The sequence below is a fragment of the Microtus pennsylvanicus genome, chromosome 3 (genome assembly GCF_037038515.1).
Source record: "Microtus pennsylvanicus isolate mMicPen1 chromosome 3, mMicPen1.hap1, whole genome shotgun sequence".
Taxonomy (NCBI): domain Eukaryota; kingdom Metazoa; phylum Chordata; class Mammalia; order Rodentia; family Cricetidae; genus Microtus; species Microtus pennsylvanicus.
This window is the reverse complement of record NC_134581.1, coordinates 40,732,213-40,753,299: the sequence shown is the minus strand read 5'-3', so window position 1 is coordinate 40,753,299 and position 21,087 is coordinate 40,732,213. Positions and strand designations below refer to the sequence as shown.

Below are 21,087 nucleotides of genomic sequence, written 5' to 3'. Positions count from 1 at the left end.
CACTTTATTTGATTTTTTTTTCAGACCCAGTTTGTGGAGAAAAATAATGACGCACTACATATGTCTCTTGAATCCTTGATTTGCGAATCCAGGGATAAGTTTATACGGGCCTTATTCGAATCATCCACCAATAACAGCAAAGATACAAAACAAAAGGCAGGAAAACTCAGCTTCATCAGCGTGGGAAACAAGTTTAAGGTATTTGTGCTAAATAACTCATTGAAGGGTTTTTGGTTTTTGCTGTGTGTTTGGGTTGTATTTCAAATAAAAACCATTGTTTCGTATTGTGACATGGATAATGTAGATGACAGAAGTGCCACTGGCGTGTCTCAAGAGACAACCCTGCCTTATCAACGCTTGTATGTACGATCTAATTGTGGTTGTAGTAACGGAGTATACAGAAAGGCTTATATTTTCAGACTGTGTTTGCACACAGCCTATCTGATTAATCCTCCTAATGGTCTTCTGCATACTGCCTGGGTGACCTGCAATCTTCTCTTTCCCACGTGTTTTCTGTTTCCTTCCTCATTCAGCAGTTTTGTTTAGCTCCAGTAGTTCAGCTCGGGATGGCTAGAGAGGACTAGGTGAGTTGAGAGGAAAAGCAGGCACATCCGGGGCTTCAGGTAAATGATCACCTTCACAGACTTCTGTGCACAGCATGGCTGCTATGTTAAAGTGCCCGTCTCAAGTTCACGGTTCAGCTTGTGATTCATTGTCAACGCATTTCCTCTCACGGCATCATGGGCATGTGTGTTACAGTAAACTTTAGTTAAAGCTTTGGATAACTTCTATAAAAGAGAAGCGCTCTGGGGTGGCAGGCTCTTCAATTCGCTTATCTCATGTTAAAGAATAATTTATTTTATTAATTTTGAATCAGAAATGAATTCTTTAAAATCTAACAAGGAATGTTTTAAAACAAGGTGTGTTTTAGTGATAGAATGCTACCAATTGCTTGAAATTTTTGTTCAATATTGCTTATATTTATTGCATAGGTATAAAAATTAAAAACCCTTTAATAAATAATTGTAATGTATAGAACAAAGAAATATAATTAAATTTTCTATATATTTTCAGTAAGTATCATTGTATTTCCTATAAAACTGCATTTTGCCTTTTGAAATGCATACTTTCAATATTAAGAGTGATATAATTAAGAACAGTATTTCTATAAAGCAGTGGTTTTCAACCTTCCTAATGCTGTGACCCTTTACTACAGTTCCTTATGTGTGGTGAACCTAAGCATAAAATTATTTTCATTGCTACTTCATAACTGTAATTTTGCTACTGTTATGAATCATAATGTAAATATATGATGTGCAGACTATCTGACATGTGACCCCTGTGAAAGGGTCACTCAACCCCAGAGGGATCATAACCTACAGGTTGAAAACTGCTTGTGTCAAAAAGACTGGGGTGCTAACTAGTAGCACAAACTTCTCAAATCCTTTCTGGGTTGAAATGGGCCCTAACCTGGGCTTGGTGACACATTCCTGTAATCCCAGAACCGGGTAATTAGGACTAGGAGCATCAGGAGTTCAAGGCTAGTCTCTGGTACCTGGATCAAGATCAGCTCAAGCTGTGTGAGACCCTGTCTCAAAGCCAAAAACCAAACCAGACAAACAAAACAAACAAACAACAACAACAAAAACAAAAAAGAGGAAGAATTGGTATGAATCCCGCATCTCTAACTTGATATCTAAAAGCTAAGTTTCTTTTTAAAGCTTCAAAATATAAATATTGAAGAAAAATCTAAAACATATTTAGGTAGCTGAATTCGAAGGTTTGAATTTTGTTTAAGATATATTAATTATATAAGTTCTTGATTTACTCAGTGAGCAATATTTTTATCTGGTATTTTTCCATTCCAGGTTAAACATTTTATAGCATAGTTGGTTTGAAAACAGCGCCTGGGCTAGATGTGGCGTCATGGCTCCTGCGGTCTCAGGTGACTCAGGAGCCTGACAAAGGAGGGATCACTTGAGCCTGGGCATTCGGGGCCAGGCTGGGTAACATAACCACCATCTGACCCCTCCTCAGAAAACACAACACAACATTTCATATGAATATAGTGTTATTGCCAGTAAAAGTGTATTTAAAATGATAGGCAGCATAAATAACCTTTAACTGGAGGAATTTAATATCTTGTAACTGTTTATCCGTAACAATGTCTACTTTTTGCATTAACTGCAAAAACTCTTGAGTGATAGGAATAAAATATTCCACATACGTTTTTCTCTGATATGCTTTAAAATGAAGTCTCTTTAGTATCATTTTTATTTTGAAACAGGCTCTCATTATGTAGCCCTGACTGATCTGGAATTCACAATATATACCAGGCTGTCCTTGAACTCACAAAAATCCGCTTGCCTCTGCCTCCTGAGCGCTGGGATTAAAGGCGTGTGTTGTCATTTTGGGGTGGTATGAAATTTTAATAGGACTCAACTTTAAACATACTTTAATAGTTCACTGAATTAAAAGTGAGTTGTGTAAGATAAACACAAAGCAGACTCCATTTCAGTAGCACTCCAGTTATCCAGGCTCCAGTTCAGTGGTGCTTCAGTTATCCAGACTCCAGTTCAGTGGTGCTTCAGTTATCCAGACTCCAGTTCAGTGGTGCTTCAGTTATCCAGACTCCATTTCAGTAGCACTCCAGTTATCCAGGCTCCATTTCAGCAGCACTTCAGTTATCCAGACTCCATTTCAGCAGCACTTCAGTTATCCAGACTCCATTTCAGTAGCACTCCAGTTATCCAGGTTCCATTTCAGCAGCACTTCAGTTATCCAGACTCCATTTCAGCAGCACTTCAGTTATCCAGACTCCATTTCAGCAGCACTTCACTTATCCAGACTCCAGTTCAGTGGTGCTTCAGTTATCCAGACTCCATTTCAGTAGCACTCCAGTTATCCAGACTCCAGTTCAGTGGTGCTTCAGTTATCCAGACTCCATTTCAGTAGCACTCCAGTTATCCAGGCTCCATTTCAGCAGCACTTCAGTTATCCAGACTCCAGTTCAGTAACACTTTAATTAGCCAGTGCATGGGGACCAAACATGTTCCACCACTTACTTCCAGTAAGTGGTGCTTTAGGAAGAGCAATATTTTTTTGTTGGAAATCTTACTCGGTTATAAGCACAAATATTTGCGTCTTTAAAAATAAAATACAAAGGGTTAGAGAGACAGCTGAGAGGCTGAGTGTGTACTACTCTTGCAGAGGACCCAGGTTCTGTTCCCAGTACCCACATCGGGTGATATACGTGCCCCTGTAACTCTAGTCCCAGGGAATCTGAAGCCTCTGAGGGTCACTGCAACATGCACACACGTATAATTAACATCAAATCTAAAAACAATTACATAAAAATCCATGCGAAGCCTGATTTGCCAAGGGTGCTTCCTGCCCCCTGTCTTTGGCTTGTGTTAATGGACGTTCTTTTCTGTTTGCTCAGCTGATGCTCTGTAATTTTTCCTTCTACTTTTCTGACTTCTGCCCATTTTGGGGAGCAAAACAGTGAACTCTGTCTCTGGATTAAAATGAGGGGATTTATAACGGTTGCTTTCTCCCCAAAGAGGCTGTTGATGTGCTTTTCAGTTGTCTGGGGTGCAGACTGAGGTTGGCTTCTGTCAGCTAGTTTTGTGCATGTGACTGTAGTCTTCAGTCAATGCCATGATAACTTCTTTAAAATTCTAGTGACAAGTTTACTCACGGCAAGAGAAAGAATGTTGATCTCAGGGATTTGCCATTACTAGCTCCGTGTTCTCAGACCCATCAGTTTTCATCCCTAGGTCTTAATACCTGTATCACGAGGTTAATAATCTATCCTTAGTTAGGTTCATCGTGCTGTGTTATTCATTGGATTAAATATAACATTGCTCATGAAAAGCTGTCTTCGAACATCGCCCCTCTCACGGAAGAGCATTCAGCAAAGCCTCCATGTTGCTATTAATTATAGCTATGCTGAACACAATATGTTAATTTGAGAATTAACATCTTAATTTGTATTTTCCAAGTAGCAATAATAAGCATTTCCATGTAAAATTGCTTTGCAGACTAGCAAAACAAACATAATTTTAACACACTGAGCCAGGGTAAATTATAATCAGCATTGTGACACTGGGAAAGCGTGGTTAACTGTATTCATTGTGAAAATAGTTTCAGGAAACTGTTCGGGGTCTAAAAGCCCTTGAAATAGATAACATTTTAAACTAGGGAAGAGGGTTTCAGAAGCTAGATACAACAGTTTTGTTTTGCTGTGCTGCATGCACTAATTAATGCTGTGTACAAATCGTGCTCGTTTTAAACATCTCAGCCCTCACAGTATGTGACACGGCGGTGTCTTGTTTGCCACATGCTCAGATACTGTACTGCAACGTTGATGCTGAGTACACCCCCAGTATCGTCACATGCGCTCACTCATGGCTTGTGTAATTTCCCTTATTCATCTCATTTGTGATTGTGCTGCTCATTTCCAGCCTTAATTATATGAGTTCTGTGTTAGTAATGGAAGTTATTGTCCTTGACATTTCATTAGCCATTTTGCATGACGTTGCCTGTTACAGAGTTTGTGTGCCAGGAGGTTATTATAATATGTTACATGTGGATGTTTTTGCATGTTATTTTAGTCTCATATTGGAGAGTTAATATTAACTCATTTCCATTGTGCTATTTGACTTTTTTGAAATAATCTTATCTTCTTTCTTTTCTAGACACAGTTAAATTTGCTTCTGGATAAACTGCGAAGTACTGTGAGTATATTTAATAAGAAAGCAGGTTTTTTTTTTTAAAAAAAACTTTTTATTGTTTTTATTGAGCTATAGATTTTTCTCTGCTCCCCTCCGTCCTTTCCCCCTCCCCTTCTACCTTCTCCCATGATCCCCACGCTCCCAATTTACTCAGGAGATCCTGTCTTTTTCTACTTTCCATGTAGATTAGATCCATGTATGTCTCTCTTAGTGTCCTCATTGTTGTCTAGGTTCTCTGCAGTTGTGAATTGTAGGCTGGTATTTTTTGCTTTATGTCTAAAAGTCACTTACAAGTGAGTACCTATAGTGTTTGTCTTTCTGGGTCTCTGTTACCTCATTCAATATGCTGTTTTTTTTTAGATCCATCTGTTTGCCAGCAAATTTCAGGATGTCATTTTTTCCCATTGTGTAAATGTATCACATCTTTTTTATCCATTCTTCGGTTGAGGGGTATTTAGATTTTTTTCCAGGTTCTGGCTATGACAAACAATGTTGCCTGCTATTAACATAGCTGAGCACATATCCTTGTGGCACAATTGAGCATCCTTTGGGTATATACCCAAAAGTGATATTGTTGGGTCTTGAGGAAGGTTGTTTCCTAATTTTCTAAGAAATCACCATACTGATTTCCAAAGGGGGTGTACCAGCTTGCATTCCCACCAGCAATGCAGTAGTGTTCCCTCTACCCCACATCCTCTCCAGCATAAGTTGTCATCAGTGTTTTGATCTTGGCCATTCTTACAGGTGTAAGAGTTGTTTTGATTTGCATTTCTCTGATAGCTAAGGATGCTGAGCATTTCCTTAAGTGTCTTTCAGCCATTTTAGATTCATCTGTTGAGAGTTCTCTGTTTAGGCCTGTACCCCATTTTTTTAATTGGATTATTTGAAGAAAGTATGTTTTTAAAATGGTCTTCTGAAACAACTATTAGTGGTTATCCAAGTAAGCACAGTAACCCTGGGATAATGAGAGGTATCTTTTAAACCACATTTTCTTTCAAAAAGAAGTTGATTTTTAGAGGGCTGGAATTTAGCTCAGTGGTAGACTTTTACCTGGTAATCATGTTGCTCGGGATGCCAGCCCACTGGCACACCTACAACAACACCCAGTTACACCCACACCCCAAACCCCCACACGCCTCAGCCACACCACACAGCCACACTGTCAGCTTTTGAGATGGTAAGGTGTTTATTATTAGTTTTTTTTAAAGAAAGGCCAAGTATGTATGTGAAGTGAAATTATTTGGAAGTTTTTGTTGTTAATAAATGAAGATTTCACAAAAGTGAAGTTACTATAAAAAAGAGCAAATATTTTAATATTAAAGATAAGACATACAATTTATTATAGTAACACTCTTCAGACAGGGCAGTGTGCTGCAGACAAAAATGACCTTGATATTTTTCTGTCCTTTATAAATGATAAATGTCAAACTTACTACAAGTTCATCTTCTAACTACATTTTGTTGATTCACCTTGATATTGTTTTTCTAGTTGTGTTTCGGTGGTGTTGGCATTGAACTTAGGATCTTGCACACGCTATACAAATGCTCTGTCACTAAGCTGCACAACTGGCCCTTGGCTGGTTTTTTTCTTACATTTTTAGATAGTGTCTCCTCATATAGTTCAGGCTAGCCCTGAACTTACAATTAGCCTGTCTTTGCCGCAGTGTCCCGGGGAATACAGGTGTGACTCCCTATACTGGGGTTCACCCCAGTGTAGTAATATGGGCAGCGGGGTTGCGTCCCCAAACACCCCAGCTGCCTGCCCTGCCCGGCTAGCTTTACCCGAAATAATTACACGGAAACTGTATTCTTTTAAACACTGCTTTGGCCCATTCCTATCTAGCCTCTTCTAGGCTAACTCTCGCACCTGGACTAGCCCATTTCTTATCATCTGTATAGCACCGGTCTTACCGGGAAGATTCTAGCCTAAGTCCATCCTGGGTAGGAGCTTCATAGCGTGCGTCTTCCCTGGATCAGGTAGCATGGCGTCTCTCCTGCGTCTGCTCCGGAGAACAGAGCTGTGGAGTCTGACCTCACTTCCTCTTCCTCCTGGCATTCTGTTCTGTTTACTCCTCCCACCTATCTCCTAACCAATGAGAGCCAAGCAGCTTCTTTTATTTTAACCAATGACCTTCCTCCATCACCTCAGTGTTTGAACTGAAAAACAAAACCCATCTAGAGAGAAGTCCTAATTGTTGAGTGTGGTGGCAATCCCAGAATTTGGGAAGTTGAGGCAGGAGGCTCTTAATTTTGAGGCCACCTTGGCTTGCATAGTGAGAGCCTGTCTTTATAACGCAAAATGAAAAAGAAAGACAGTGGATATGTGGGTTATAGAAAAATTGTAATTCCAAGGAAAGTCTTAGTTTTTATATAAACCGCAGAGTTGAACTTCATGCTTTTCCCTTTAAGGACCAGTCATTTCCAACAGCCAAATGTCCATTCTGTCCCACAGTTAACTGCTTTATTTGCTGATGAGTTTGCCTTTGGAGCCACCCAGAAAATCGTGAAGTTTCTGAGTCTAAAATATTTGACTCTTAAGAACTAAGCATTTTGTTAAAAAAAATACAATATCTTTTTCTTTGAAAACTTTGTACAAGTGTATAATGTATTTGATGGAATTCCCCCTCACTATTCCTCACCAGCCAGGCATCTTTAAATGCCGTCTGATGGGGCGGCTGTTTTATTTTCACTCCCCAAAGACTGGGCTGCTCTAAAAACATGAGGTGGTTGTGGTTTGTAGAAACATGCCATCCAAGTGTCCGTGGTGGTCATCGTTGTTGAAATAACTATTCAGGGTTCTATGGTGGCCACTTTGAAGAGAAGCATCTGTTTGGATGTCTTTTACTTTATCTTCGTACACAGCACTTGCACTGTGATACAAACAGTATTCCCTCTGCCTCATTCAGCAAAATATGGTCACCACATGGAAGCTCTTAAGCTTTTAAAAACACTGCTTAACAAGCAATACACACAGCGGTGCAGTTCGGGGCCTTATCTTTTTGAAGTTGAATGAAAATAGTGACTTACGTTCGTGTTTTGTTTGCTTACATTTTGGCCGAAATTCCCTTTGCAGCCTCTGTAGAGGCTTCTAGTTAAGCAGTAGGATGTTTGTCTGTGTGTGCAAGGCATAGCCCTGAAAAACAAAAAGCCAAACCTTCTTTGAGAAGATAGTTAAGCCTATAGAGCTCATTGTTTAAAAGTAATGAAATGCTTTGCACTGAAAGACTTTTTACAAAATGATTTTTGACAGTCACAACTAAAACTTCATCTTGCTAATATTTAGTCAATATAGTCATTAATTTTAAGGTTCAAATTATAGAAATATGATAAAATTCTAAATTCCTAATTATTTTGTGTCATTAACGTTAGTGTGCTGTGGTATTCAAAGATAATAGAAACATATAGATGCTGTATGTACTATCTTAAAAAGTGTTTCTTATTCTTTCAGGGAGCAAGCTTCATTCGCTGCATCAAACCCAACTTAAAGATGACAAGCCACCACTTCGAAGGCGCCCAAATTCTGTCTCAACTGCAGTGTTCAGGTATTTCCATAGTTTCAGGGTCTGTCACAATCTCTGCAAGCAGACAGCTCACCATCCCTTAATTCTGAGCAAAGCACAGGAGGCAGATATGAGCAACATCGACTTCTCCTTTTTGTGAAGTAAAACACATATAAAGAACTTGTTCTTGGAAAACCTGGATCTCCACGCCGGCTGCTTCTGGCAGCAGCAGCCCACACTGGTCCCCATTCCCCACACAACTGGGTTAACTGGGGAGTTGGAGTCCTTGCTTCTCCTCCACCACTTGGGGTGGGAATTTAAACAGGATGAAGCCTTTGGGCTCTGTGGCACTTTCATGAATTGATGAATCAGTCACCTCCAGCCCCAGCCCTGACTTCACCCAGTCGCAGAAGCCTCAGGCACTGACTCTTGGTGCACAAGCATCCCAGCTGTAGCTGCTGCCCTGCCCTTTCTGCATCCCAGCCATGGATGCTGCCCTGCCCTTTCTGCATCCCAGCCATGGATGCTGCCCTGCTCTTTCTGCTGCTCAGTTTGGTCTAGCTCAGGCCCTGCTGTCTCTCAAAGCCGCTCTTCTCTGACCTCATTCTGGTCCTCGCAGAGGACAACTTAGAGCGAGGCTTCAGAGCCCTGCACTTAACTTTGTATTGCAGAGTCCTTCCAGATGAGGCTAGCTTCAGTTTTCCTGACGTCAGGATCTAGCTCTAACTCTTCTCTCTAAACTGGAGCTCTCCTTGTTTTTACAGGGCCGGTAGGCCAGCCAAGTTGGCACCACTGAAATTCATGGTCACTGACCTTTTGGGGCTCTCAAACCTCTCCTGCCTAGTTTCCCTGCACCACACATTTCAGCAGAGCCAGCCCCCTGCCCCCAGGTCACCTGCTCCCTTAGAGCTCTGCCAGCAGAAGGCCTCTTCTCTTACTAAAGCCTGCAAGCTAGTGCCCCCTGGACACTTGTGCTTGTCTGCACCCCCTCACCCACTCCTGGCCTGTTAAAACAGGAATCTCCGGTCCCTGCTGTAGTCCCTTCCTGCCTCTCCTGAGTCAGCAGTGATGATTAAGTGCAGGCCAGGCCCCGTGGGACTCTGCCCCCAATCCACTAAGACACACTGGGCTCCCTCTGTCACTCACATGGCTTCTCCTTCTCGGATCTCCTTCTTCCTATTTTACTAGATCTTTCTCTCTGTCACTCTCCTTTGGATTTCTCTGCTTCCTCCTTCCATTTTTTCTGTAACCCCTGGTGTTATCCAGTATGGTAACCAGGAGATTGACGCCACTATGAGCTCTTTAAGCATTTGAAATATGGCGGACGGGACTCCTGTAGAAAGGATTAAATTTTTTTTTTAGTACTAAAACATAAGAAGCTATGTGTGCCTGGTGTCCCTAAGGACCCGTGGCTAGTATGGCTGTCCTGTTGGGTAGTGCAGGACACGTTCTGTCTCGTTCCTGTGATCTCCTACAGTGAATGCTGTTGCTTCCCAACCGAAGCTGACGCCTTCTGTCGCTTGCTTTCTTGCTGCCGTTGCCCGTGTACCCTTGCATCTGCTCAATGCATTGGAGACATGTGTGACATCATCACTCCACAGTTCAACTCTGACAAGTCTTCCTTCTTCCTGCTTACACACTCTTGATGGCTCCCGATGACCATGGGGTGAAGAGTGCAATCCTGGTGCCAGCCTCTGCCCTGTGTATAGCGCCCCTCTTCCCATTTCCTTCTGCTGTGCTCCAGCTACACAGACTTGCTCTTAGTGCTCCGTTCCCTCCCATCGCGGGGTCTTTGTACATGCTACTTCCTGTCAGGACATCGTTCTTTCATCCTGCGTATGTCGGCTTAGTGACTACTTCCTGTGAAAGCCAGCCTTGATCCTGGCTCCGAAGGGGACTTTGTTCATGGTGCTGAGGTCTGGCATCTTTAATTTCACAGCCACAGTTGCAGATTTTATGTATACTTGTATAGTTCTTCATGAGATTGATGAGCTGTCTACTGTGTCTGCTAGTATAATTATTATATATAATACATGCACACACACACACATATATATATATGTATATTATATAATTATTTAAAGTTTCCCTCTAGGAACTATGTTTTGGCTTCCCCAAACTCCTGGTCTCTCTAGTGTGTATTAAACTAATTCATCATTGACTGGAATACACAATCTATCAGATACAAAACTTTATTTGTGATTAATTTTAAACAAATACTAGAAAGCCAACTAATATACTTCTGCATATAATAATGAGGGACTCTTTTTGCTCAGTAACTGCGTTTATTTGAAACCCTTTGCATGTACATTACAGATGAGTCCAGTTTCTCACATGCTCTTCCCCAGGTATTAATAACAGATAATATTCTGAAAAATGCAATAGTGATGTATTTTGTATACTGCCTTTAAGGGTGATTTTCATCGCCTCGATTTTGACTTTTTTCCCTGGATTTTTAGTGTAACGTACTTCTCTCCAAGCAAGCGTCTAGCGTGTAAAGCGTGTGGAGCTGCAGTTGTGTGTTCAGATTAGCAGAGTGTGAGCTTTCTGGCGAGTTGGTGGGATTCCTCCTTCACACAAGAATGCATTTTAACATGGTCAGCTAGGTTGTAGTTTAACAGGTGACTCCATTTTATTGTCCAAACTGTGCTAGTGCTAACCAAACCTTACTTTTTTTTCCCCTACTAGCAGCTCTGAGAACTAAATCTTTTTCTGGCCATTCATGAGTTCAAAGCCAGCCTGAACTACATAGCCCTAGTGCTGGGACTGTAGCTCAGTCCAGTGGTAGAATACTTGTTTTAGCACGCGAGAAGTCCTGGTTCAGTCCTCAGAACTGCCAGGAAAAAAAGCATGTGTTCCATTTAATCAGTATACACTATGCCTTAGATGTATTTTTATACTGGTTAGATAAATTCTAGGACCCTAATCAGTGCATTATTTTATGATTGTAATACAATTTTGATGAATGGGTCTTTATTTCTGTTTTTTTTTTTTGCTTGTTTGTTTGTTTTCCTGCTGTAAGCAGTGACTGTGGATATCTCCACATGGATTTGTCCATAAGTGAGAAAATTGTAATTTAGATTTATAAAAGTAGAAATTATATAAAAGGTGAATGTTTCCAAGTTGCCATCTAAAGCTATTGCCTTGCCATACTCTCTCACAGAGATTTTATTCTTTTTGCAGTCCAATAGGCTAGTATTCAATCTGTATAGAAGGGCTGCCTTCCTTAGATTATGTTACAATTAAAAAATACACTTATTGAAAATTTTATTTTTTACATTTTAATTTGTCTAACTCAGTTCTGTTTTCCACATATTCATATTCTTACCACTCCTAATTTCTTTAATATTGATTTAATAACTGCATCTGAATAATTTAAGTAGTTACTATTACAGTTAAATAAGCACTCACACTAATGCAATCACCAAAATGACCGTTCATTATAGTAATTTTGACTTGGATTTTGTTTTTGTGGTGTTAGAGCTGGAACCCGAGGCCCGGTGAGCAAGAGCTATGTGCCCCACCGCTGGGCCACACCCCTGGCTCCCAGCACAATATTTTTTATTAAATAGTCCTCCTGCCTGTTGACCGTGTGACCCTGTGTCTTTGCACCAAGTCTGAGGGTGTGAAAGTGGTTGAACGTTTTTCTCTGTGTGACGTTTAAGATATAGATTCTATTTTACCTTCCCATTTAGGCTTTTTGTTTTGTTTGTTTTTTTTCTCTTTTGAGGATAATTAATTTAAGACACTCTCCTAGTTTGCATTCTTTCATTTCACAACCCTGGAGTCAAGCTCCGTCACTGAGGGATGTCAGGACTGGAAGTCAGGGTGGGAACCTGGAGGCAGAAACCGAAGGACAAGCTGGAGGAACACGTCACTGGCTTTCTCAGCTACCTTTCTTATACAATCCAAGACCCCAAACCAACTGCGCAGGGTGGCACCACAGTGGGCTGGGCCCTCCACATCAGTCATTCAGTAAGAAAGTGCCTCACAGATTTGCCCACAGGCCAGTTGAGGCCATTTTATCAACGGATGTCCTCCCTTCCCTCATGACTTAAGTTTATTTCAAGTTGACAAACACCCACCCAGCACAGAAACCGTTCTACTAAAATTCCTATCAGGTGAATGTCAAGAGCGCATAGGGATGATGAAAAAAGGCGGGCTTCCTTCCTCTGTAATTCTGACCAGAAAAGCTCATGTCAACCCAAGGCTTAGACTGACCATTTGTTAGCATTAAATTAAAATGTAATAATTTTATTTTATCCTGTAGACTCAGCTTCCCAACCAATAGATCAGTTTCTTTAGTAGAAGAGGTCTTATTTTGAGGCTGGGGCTAGAAGCTAGGGCCTTGGACATTCAAGGTTAGTGTTCTCCTTGGGAGCCACAGTCCCAAACTGGTAGAAGGGTGTGTGTGTGTGTGTGTGTGTGTGTGTGTGTGCATGCGTACATGTGTGTGTGAGAGAGAGAGAGAGAAAGAGAGAGAGAGAGAGAGAGAAAGAGAGAGAGAGAAAGAGAGAGAGATATTGTATATGTTATATTACACATAATGTTTAAATAATAAATTCTCTTTTGTATTAGTTCTGGGGAAACTATAGAAATGGAGAGAGTGGCCAAATACAGAATTTTGCTTTCTATAAATTGGGAGCATGGGAACCTTGGGGGAGGGTTGAAGGGGAAGGGAGAGGCAGGGAGGGGAGCAGAGAAAAAATGTAGAGCTCAATAAAAATCAGTAAAAAAAATTGAGCAGCAAAAATAAAAAAGACATGATACTGGAACCTTCTAGATGGGATGCCTCTGTGGAATGATCACTGTGCTGATTTTACATGGGATTTCATTGTGGCTGTTTTAAAGTGATGAATAAGTTGAGCATACTGACTGGAGGTGTGCTTCCTGCCCAGCGTCTCACCGTGGTATTCTCTTCCTATGAGTTATCTTTTCATAAACACACACTGTAACATAGATGAGTTACCCTGCCCTTTTGTATTGTGACTGAGAATTATCTGTGCTCCTGACTCTAGGTATGGTGTCGGTGCTGGACTTAATGCAAGGAGGTTTCCCTTCAAGAGCCTCATTTCATGAACTCTATAATATGTACAAGAAGTACATGCCAGACAAACTTGCAAGATTGGATCCAAGGCTATTTTGTAAGGTATAGATGCTGCTTCAATACAAATTTCTCAGCAACAAACCTTTTCTATTAATTTCTAGTTGGAGCTCATTTTTTTTTTAAATTTCTTTTTCAGGCTCTTTTTAAAGCTTTGGGATTAAATGAAGTTGACTACAAGTTTGGGCTAACGAAAGTATTTTTCAGACCTGGCAAGGTAAATCTATATTTTAAACTTTAGCATATGGTAGTTGGGCTTGGTATGTGTTTTCTTTGTTATTAGGAATTGATGTTATTATTACATTGCATACAACAGTGTGAAATTATGTTTCATTTCCCACAGTTTTCCTGTTTGGGGGTGTTTCATATTCTGAGTTTAAATTTTAGTTTTCATCAGTGTTGGAATCAGAGCATTGTTGAATTTTTTTTCTTAAATAGGGAATAACCAAATACCTCTACTATTTAAAATAAGTTAAAAGCATTTCTAGACCATTTTAATTTATGAGCCAGTTAGGTAGCTCAGCATGTAACTGAAACTGGCCTGGATTTGTCTGATTGTCCCAGGCTCCAAAATGCTGGGATTATAAGCATGTGCTGCTTTGCATGGTGAGATTTCATAGTATGTCGGAGTCTTCACTCTGAGAGAGTTTCCCTCGAGTGTGGTAGACATATAAGGCATATGAAATTGGACTGGAGTTTGTACTGACTGCTGCCAAATTTTCAGTGAAGGAGTGTATAAACACCACATATATTAGGTTGTATTTTTTGGCTGACATAGTACTTCATAATACTTGAGGCATTCACTGACTGTAGAATACTTTATAGCTAACTGTATTCTGTACACAAACACTTAAGTGTTATTATTAACACTGTTCACAAGTGTTAATAATAGCATTTCCACATTCCTAGTATTTAAATACTGACTTAATTATTACATCCTCATCATTGTAAATGTAATTGTATTGCAGCTAAATAGCCAATTATACTATCAAGTATCTATAGTGTCTTGAGGATAAAGTAATTATAATAAATCTGATTTCACACTTTTGAGCATGAGGTGTGTGTTTGCACGACTAAGTAAGGGTTTTTCTCTGTGGTGTCTTTGTCATGGAACCCACACCATTCCCCATAAAGAATTAAGAAAAAAAGAAAAGATGGATGTTCCTAGTTGGCTTTGCTTTAGTGGTATTTATCATGAATTCAACATTTCTCCTATTTCAGAGGTATAGTCACTATTTAGTTAATATCTGGATAGAGAAAGGACTTGGAAAGGGGTTGTTGAAAGTTTAAAGGAAGTTGATTCAGAGATGTGTAGTCTTGTTATATCTTTAATTTTTTCATGATTAAGAAACTTTAATACTTCAATGTGATATTTGGTGAAGAATGGGAATAATTCTGGAATTTGGTAGTAAATAGCAGAAATCATACATTTCATTCATTGGTAGCCAAATATTCATTGCCTTTGAGTGGTCTGTCTCTTAGTTCAATTTCTTATTCTTGTCTAAAATCAGGGTAGGTGTTGGGAGAGATAATACTTTTGGTGGCTTTCCTGTTATAGATGGCCATTACTGTCAAGAGCTGTGTGTGTATGAGAATGCAGATGAACTGGCTGAGACACGTTAGCCCCTATCAACATTTCCCCTCAGATGTCTCAGTACTTACTCATTTAAGAGCTTTTCCTATTCCTATTTTTGGTGCCTTTTAGGAATAAGTAACCTTCCTAAGCTCCAAAAATTGCTGAAGGACACAAGAAAAGGGCTATGAAATGTGGCCAAGCAAGTTTAAGTTCTCTGTTTGCCCTGTTGGAGTTGGCCTTTAATGATTTTCAGGAAGTTAAACCTGGGACTTGACTTCCATGCATTTTGTTTTCTCCGTTTGAACACGTTTACTATTTAATGCTGACACTAAGTTATCTTACTCCTAGTTTGCAGAATTTGATCAGATTATGAAGTCTGACCCTGATCACTTAGCAGAGTTGGTAAAAAGAGTCAATCTTTGGCTAGTCTGTAGTCGCTGGAAGAAAGTTCAGTGGTGTTCCCTGTCAGTCATCAAACGTGAGTATTCTCTCTCTGGCGTAGTGTCACGTTCTTTAATCCCAGCGCTCGGCAGGTTCCTGTAGAAGAATCAAGAGTTCATGGCCTCAGGGTTGGAGAGATGGCTCAGTGGTGACGAGCATGGCTGCTTTTCTAGAAGACCTGGGTTTGATTCCCAGCACCCACATGGCAGCTCACAGCTGTGTGCAGTGACATTCTAGGGGATCCCATGCCCTCTTCTGGCCTCTGCAGGCATTGCATGTATGTGACTCAGACATTAAGGCAGGCAAAACATCCGCACACAAAGGAAAATTAAAGAAAAAAGAAAGTTCAAGGCCTTCCTGGTGTACATAGTGAGACTCTGTCTCATAACAACCAAATCCAAGTGCTTACCAAACTTTTCTAGTTCACATCAAGATTCGTTATTTTGGCAGTGAGATGGTTTGAGGGATGCTGCAACTTTGGTTCCTGTTGTGTCTGGTGGAATGGTCCCCCAATACGTCAGTCAGCATTTGTAGACTTATTTTTATTTATTATATTTTATTATATTAAAGGTCTGACGTTTTCTATCTGAAATATGTTCTAGGAGTGTTAATTTCATCATGTCCTAAGCAATACAGAATTTACTCCCTTCTTTTTCCTCTTTAGCTCTTTGACTCTCAACCCTGTCCCATTTCTTCTAGTTTTAACTGAAGCTTTTTTCTCTCTGCCTAAATGGCACCTATATTAGGTATTCTCAGTGGATGATCTGTGTTTTGTCTCTCTCTATCTCTTATCATCCCCCACCCCAAGTCTATTTAACTTGAAGTGCTGTGTATTGAACTCTGGGCCTCCAAATGCTAAGCAAGCTACATCCTTGGGTATTGTCTCTCTTTTCTTATTCATGAAATCTCATTAGTTATCAAATTATGTGGATTTTGCCTTCGGATAGTATAATCCTTTATCTTCATTGTCAATACTTTAATACAACTTCTCTTTATCACTACACAATAACTTTGTTAGCTCCAAAAATTGCTTACTAGCTCCCTGCCCCACTTGTATTTTTAAACCAGGAGACTTTCCTAGCCCTCCTTGAATAGTTGACAAGGTTTGAATTCCTAGACTTTCTTTCTAGGCTATAGCTGGGGTTTTGGGTTGTCTTTGCACCATCTCCTGTCCTTCCCCTCTGAAACTCACTCTCAGTATGCTGGACCAAGCTGCGTTTGAGTGTAGTTCTGCTAGGTTGTAGCAGCTATTTTCTTCTGGTCTGAAACATGAGTGAGTGCAGAGTATTTTGGATTACTTGATGAAAATTTAGTGTTGGGAACTATATGACAATCAGTCACCATGCTCCCTATGCCAGAACACTTAAAATAGTGCTGTGGATGTGGTAGGATTTAGTAGAGAAATCTTTACTAATGCAAGAGTAAAATTCACTTGGTCTAGCACAAAGGAGTTTGGCATTATTCTTAAGACTTTTTGTTAGACAATAGTGCATATTTATAAAAAATATCATAAGGAAAATATAAATGTTTCCTGTTGTAGGAGGCTGCTTTTTTGTTTCCCAGATGCCCAGATTCCCGAAATAATCATAAAGAAACTATATTATTTAAATCACTGCTTGGCCCATTAGTTCTAGCTTCTTATTGGCTAACTCTTACATATTAATTTAATCCATTTCTGTTAATCTATTGCCATGTAGCTGTGGCTTACCAGCTAAAGTTCTGGCATCTGTCTCTGGCTGGGCTACATGGCTTCTCTCTGACTCCGCCCTTCTTTCTCCCAGCATTCAGTTTAGTTTTCCCTGCCTAGCTCTGTTATACCCTATCAGGCCAAGCCAGTTTCTTTAACCAATAGTATTCACAGCACACAGAGGGGAATTGCACACCTCAAGTGTGCTTGGAATTTCTAGACACCAGCAGCTGAAAGATTATTTTCCTGTAGGACTCTTAGATACCATACCTATAATGTTCAGTGTGGATTTCCAGAAGGAGGTAAACTGTGTTTCTTAAACTCATTTGGCAGGTTGACTTTTTAAAAGACATAATATTTAATAGACATTTAACAGAAATATGGCCCAGGACAGTTTGTTAATAGTAGTGTTGTATACTGCAGAATACATTTGAAATATAATGCTAGCCGCATCAATCATTTTTTAAAATAACTTTTAAGAAGTTAAAGAAACATTAGACTTCTCAATTTTGATGAGCGAATAACATATTCATCAAGATTTTATGAGAATTGCTTTGTGGAAATGAATGCGTTTTAAATTTATGTCCAAATTTATGACCAACATTTTCTGTCATTTTATTTTACTCTTACACATAGTGAAAAACAAAATAAAATATCGAGCTGAAGCATGCATTAAAATGCAGAAAACCGTTCGAATGTGGCTGTGCAAAAGGAGACACAAACCACGGTAAGGTGAACAGTGTCTGCAGATCTCTACAGCACTAGAGTATAAATGGCGGTTCAGTCATGATGAAGAGCATCTGGGTCCTGTCCTGCCTGCAAATGGCTTGCTTGTGCTGCCTGTTGGAATCGGCTCATGCGTTACTTCGCTTGGTGGTACCAAAGGTTTGAGTGACTGGCAGAAATGTGAGCACTGAGAGGTTGGAATGAAAGACTGAGCAAGACTGCTGTTCTGGTTACTGGATGCTTTGAGTTTCTCGATGATGCCAAGTTAGATGCTATTTCGGAAGATGCTCAATAGCCTGATTGTAATTTTCAAGAATGTTCATAAAATGATTTAGTTTTGTTTGTGTATCATTTTGCTGTATGCATTTCCTTTCCATCTTATTTAAAAACGTGTGTTACCAAGTTACCTTTTAAACTTGGGAAGTTTGAACGGCTGTTGGCGGCACACCTTTTCATTGAGGTGCTGGGTCCTTTGAGTTTGATAAGTTGAACCCTGATTTCCCAGTCTGAACATGGTTGCCCTCAGTCTTATTGACAGTCATCAGTGCTGCTCGTTTGTTTGGTGCTCTTCATACGTGTACTTGGTTCTTTTCATACTTAATGAGAGACCCAAACAGATTACTAAACAACACTGCAGACAAAAGTGACCTGCCGTTTAGCCGCAGTGTTCACTTTCGAGTTTCCACGAGAGCCCTCCTAGACCGTTAGCTGGGAGGCAACTATCTGATGATGCCTTCCTGTTGCAGCATCGATGGCCTGGTCAAGGTGGGCACACTGAAGAAACGACTTGACAAATTCAATGAAGTCGTAAGTGCGCTGAAAGATGGAAAGCCGGAGGTGAACAGGCAGATCAAAGACCTGGAGATTTCCATTGATGCCTTGATGGCTAAAATTAAGGTGGGTCGTTTTAACCCAGCTTCCTTTTTTTTTTGTGTGTGTAATTTGCTGTTTTTGTTATTGGTATTGAACTTGTATAGGAAAATAACATTATTTATTCAAGATATGAAGCATTAGCAAGTGGATACCCATGATAATCTTTTCTCAATATCTGAAAAATTTTATATTAAAAAGATAAACTTTATGTGATTTTTATCTGTTGCAAAATACTACCCTCTAGAGAGTAACTAAAATACTAAACTTTTACAGTCATGGTTCAGACAGGGTTAATGTGAATTAATTTGTTTTATGTTTTTCTACTTTCCAAAACCAATTTTTATTCCACTGTGTTTATTTTTCGTTCTGGTGGTGCTTGGGATTGAACAAAGTACATTGAGTATGGCCAGCAGATACTCTTCTACTGAGCTCCAGAAATGAAACTGCTAAATTATAAAAGTAACGTGTCATGGTTGAAAATGGAAAGAATATCACCCAGCACTCTTTTCTAGCACCATACTAAGCATTCAGCAAATACATATTTGTATTTACCACATAACCATACGTTGTAAGCACACGTTTTTACATAGTTCTCTGTCATAGTCATGCGTGTCCTTTTGTTCCTCTGCTGTTAGGTTACATGATTTGTCGTGGTTAATACATTATCTTCAGAGTTTGCTCAGCTATCTAAAAAGTAGCAATTAATTTTCTTCACTTTCAAGGGACTATTTTGACTTCATTTTCAATTGCTTTATTATTAATGTGACTGAAAATATTTTCTATAATCTTTGTTATCATATTTAATCTCTTTCCATTTCCTCAATTCTAGGTTAGGTTTTTATAGGCTTTTCCTAGGGAGCACTCAGAAGACAATGCACTTAGATTAAGCCTTTTGTAGTTCCGGTAGACAAGATAAATATTAGAGGCAGAAAGGAAAAAAAAACATGAAGAAAAGGATGAAAATGCTACAGTAGACTTAGCTGATTTTACAGATCACAGTTGGGACTGGTTTATAAGGTTATCATCATCAATCAAAATGAACCCAGGAAAATCATCCGACATGTTCAGATGTAATTTCCCAATGCTCCGTAGGTGCTGACTGAATGTTATAAGTAAGGAAAACAGACTTGGTCTAAATGAGATAGTCATTCCATTTGTGAGGCTCCTCAGCTTCTTTGCTAGGTAAGGGTTACCCTGGGCTATGTGAAATTCTGTTTCAAAAAAATATATGAACATGGATTTGTTGGTAAGTTTTGCCACCTGTTTTTATGTTTCTTAGAGTTCTTTTTTTTTTTAAATGTGGAAACCCACAAAACACTGAATTTATCATTGTAACCGGTTTAAAGCATGTGGTTCAGTTGCGCTAAGCATAGCTGTGTTGTGTGGAGGACATAACTTAAGTACATGTTTATTGTTTGACCTTTTAAGTCGACGATGATGACGAGGGAGCAAATACAGAAAGAGTATGATGCGCTTGTTAAAAGCTCAGAAGACCTCCTCAGTGCCCTGCAGAAGAAGAAGCAGCAGCAGGAGGAGGCGGAGAGGCTGCGGCGCATTCAAGAGGAGATGGAGAAAGAAAGGAAGAGACGCGAAGAGGACGAAAAGCGTCGGCGGAAGGAGGAGGAGGAGAGGCGGATGTAAGGCTTTGTGTTGAGAAGCCCTCAGGTTGATGGGGGTGGCTGTTCTGAAACTATTTCCACTCCTGTCAGATGATATTTATTGATTCATATTCTTCGTGACAGGGATTCAGAGTGTAGCGCAGGCTGGCCTGGAATTCTCATCTTCCTGCTACAGCCGTCTGAGTGAGCTTTATACTTAACACACTAACATCAAACAATTTTACAATGAGTTTGAGAAGGAAGTAATGCTCATTGTATATAGTTATATGCAGTTGTTAACCATAGATTGGATTTTTCTAGTCTACAAATCTAAAAACTGAGAAAAGCTACAGTCTGAACATTTTTTATTCCATGTATGTGTGTACACGCTGCTTCTTTGCCATGTGTGCACATGGAAGTCAGCCACTTGTGGACCGGTTCTCCATGTGTGCACACGGAAGTCAGCCACTTGTGGACTGGTTCTCCATGGGTGCACACGGAAGTCAGCCACTTGTGTACCAGTTCTCCATGGGTGCACACGGAAGTCAGCCACTTGTGGACCAGTTCTCTCTCTCACCACGTGGCTTCTTGGGATCCATGGGGTCAGTCTGGTGGCGAGTGCCTTTACCATCTGAGCCATCTTGTTCACCCTAAAGTTGGAAACTTTGTGAGTGAGTGGAAGCACAACAACTTAATTTAATCCAGTCCAGCTTTACTTCATTCCTGATGGCTTTTGGAGACGGTCTTTGGGCCCTGCTGATCCGCATTTTGCTAGATAAATCATGATGTCCTCAAACTTGTGACAATCTTCTTACCACTGCCTCTTGGTGCTGTGTTTACAGGCAT

At 40.0% G+C, this 21,087-nt stretch overlaps 1 protein-coding gene across 7 annotated transcripts in view; it reads left to right on the top strand.

The window, feature by feature from the left end:
- Positions 1–21,087, top strand: part of Myo6 (myosin VI) — a 133,629-nt gene that overhangs the window by 95,297 nt on the left and 17,245 nt on the right. For 6 of the 7 annotated variants that reach the window (XM_075965125.1, XM_075965124.1, XM_075965123.1 and 3 more), the window contains exons 18-26: positions 25–198; positions 4,701–4,739; positions 8,185–8,278; positions 13,255–13,385; positions 13,480–13,557; positions 15,265–15,394; positions 17,681–17,771; positions 18,517–18,667; positions 20,072–20,280. In XM_075965125.1, the coding sequence (XP_075821240.1) occupies positions 25–198; positions 4,701–4,739; positions 8,185–8,278; positions 13,255–13,385; positions 13,480–13,557; positions 15,265–15,394; positions 17,681–17,771; positions 18,517–18,667; positions 20,072–20,280 (1,097 nt within the window). Of the gene's footprint in view, positions 1–24; positions 199–533; positions 624–4,700; positions 4,740–8,184; positions 8,279–13,254; positions 13,386–13,479; positions 13,558–15,264; positions 15,395–17,680; positions 17,772–18,516; positions 18,668–20,071; positions 20,281–21,087 lie in introns of those variants that run through there. The other variant, XR_012909986.1, reaches the window with a different exon arrangement.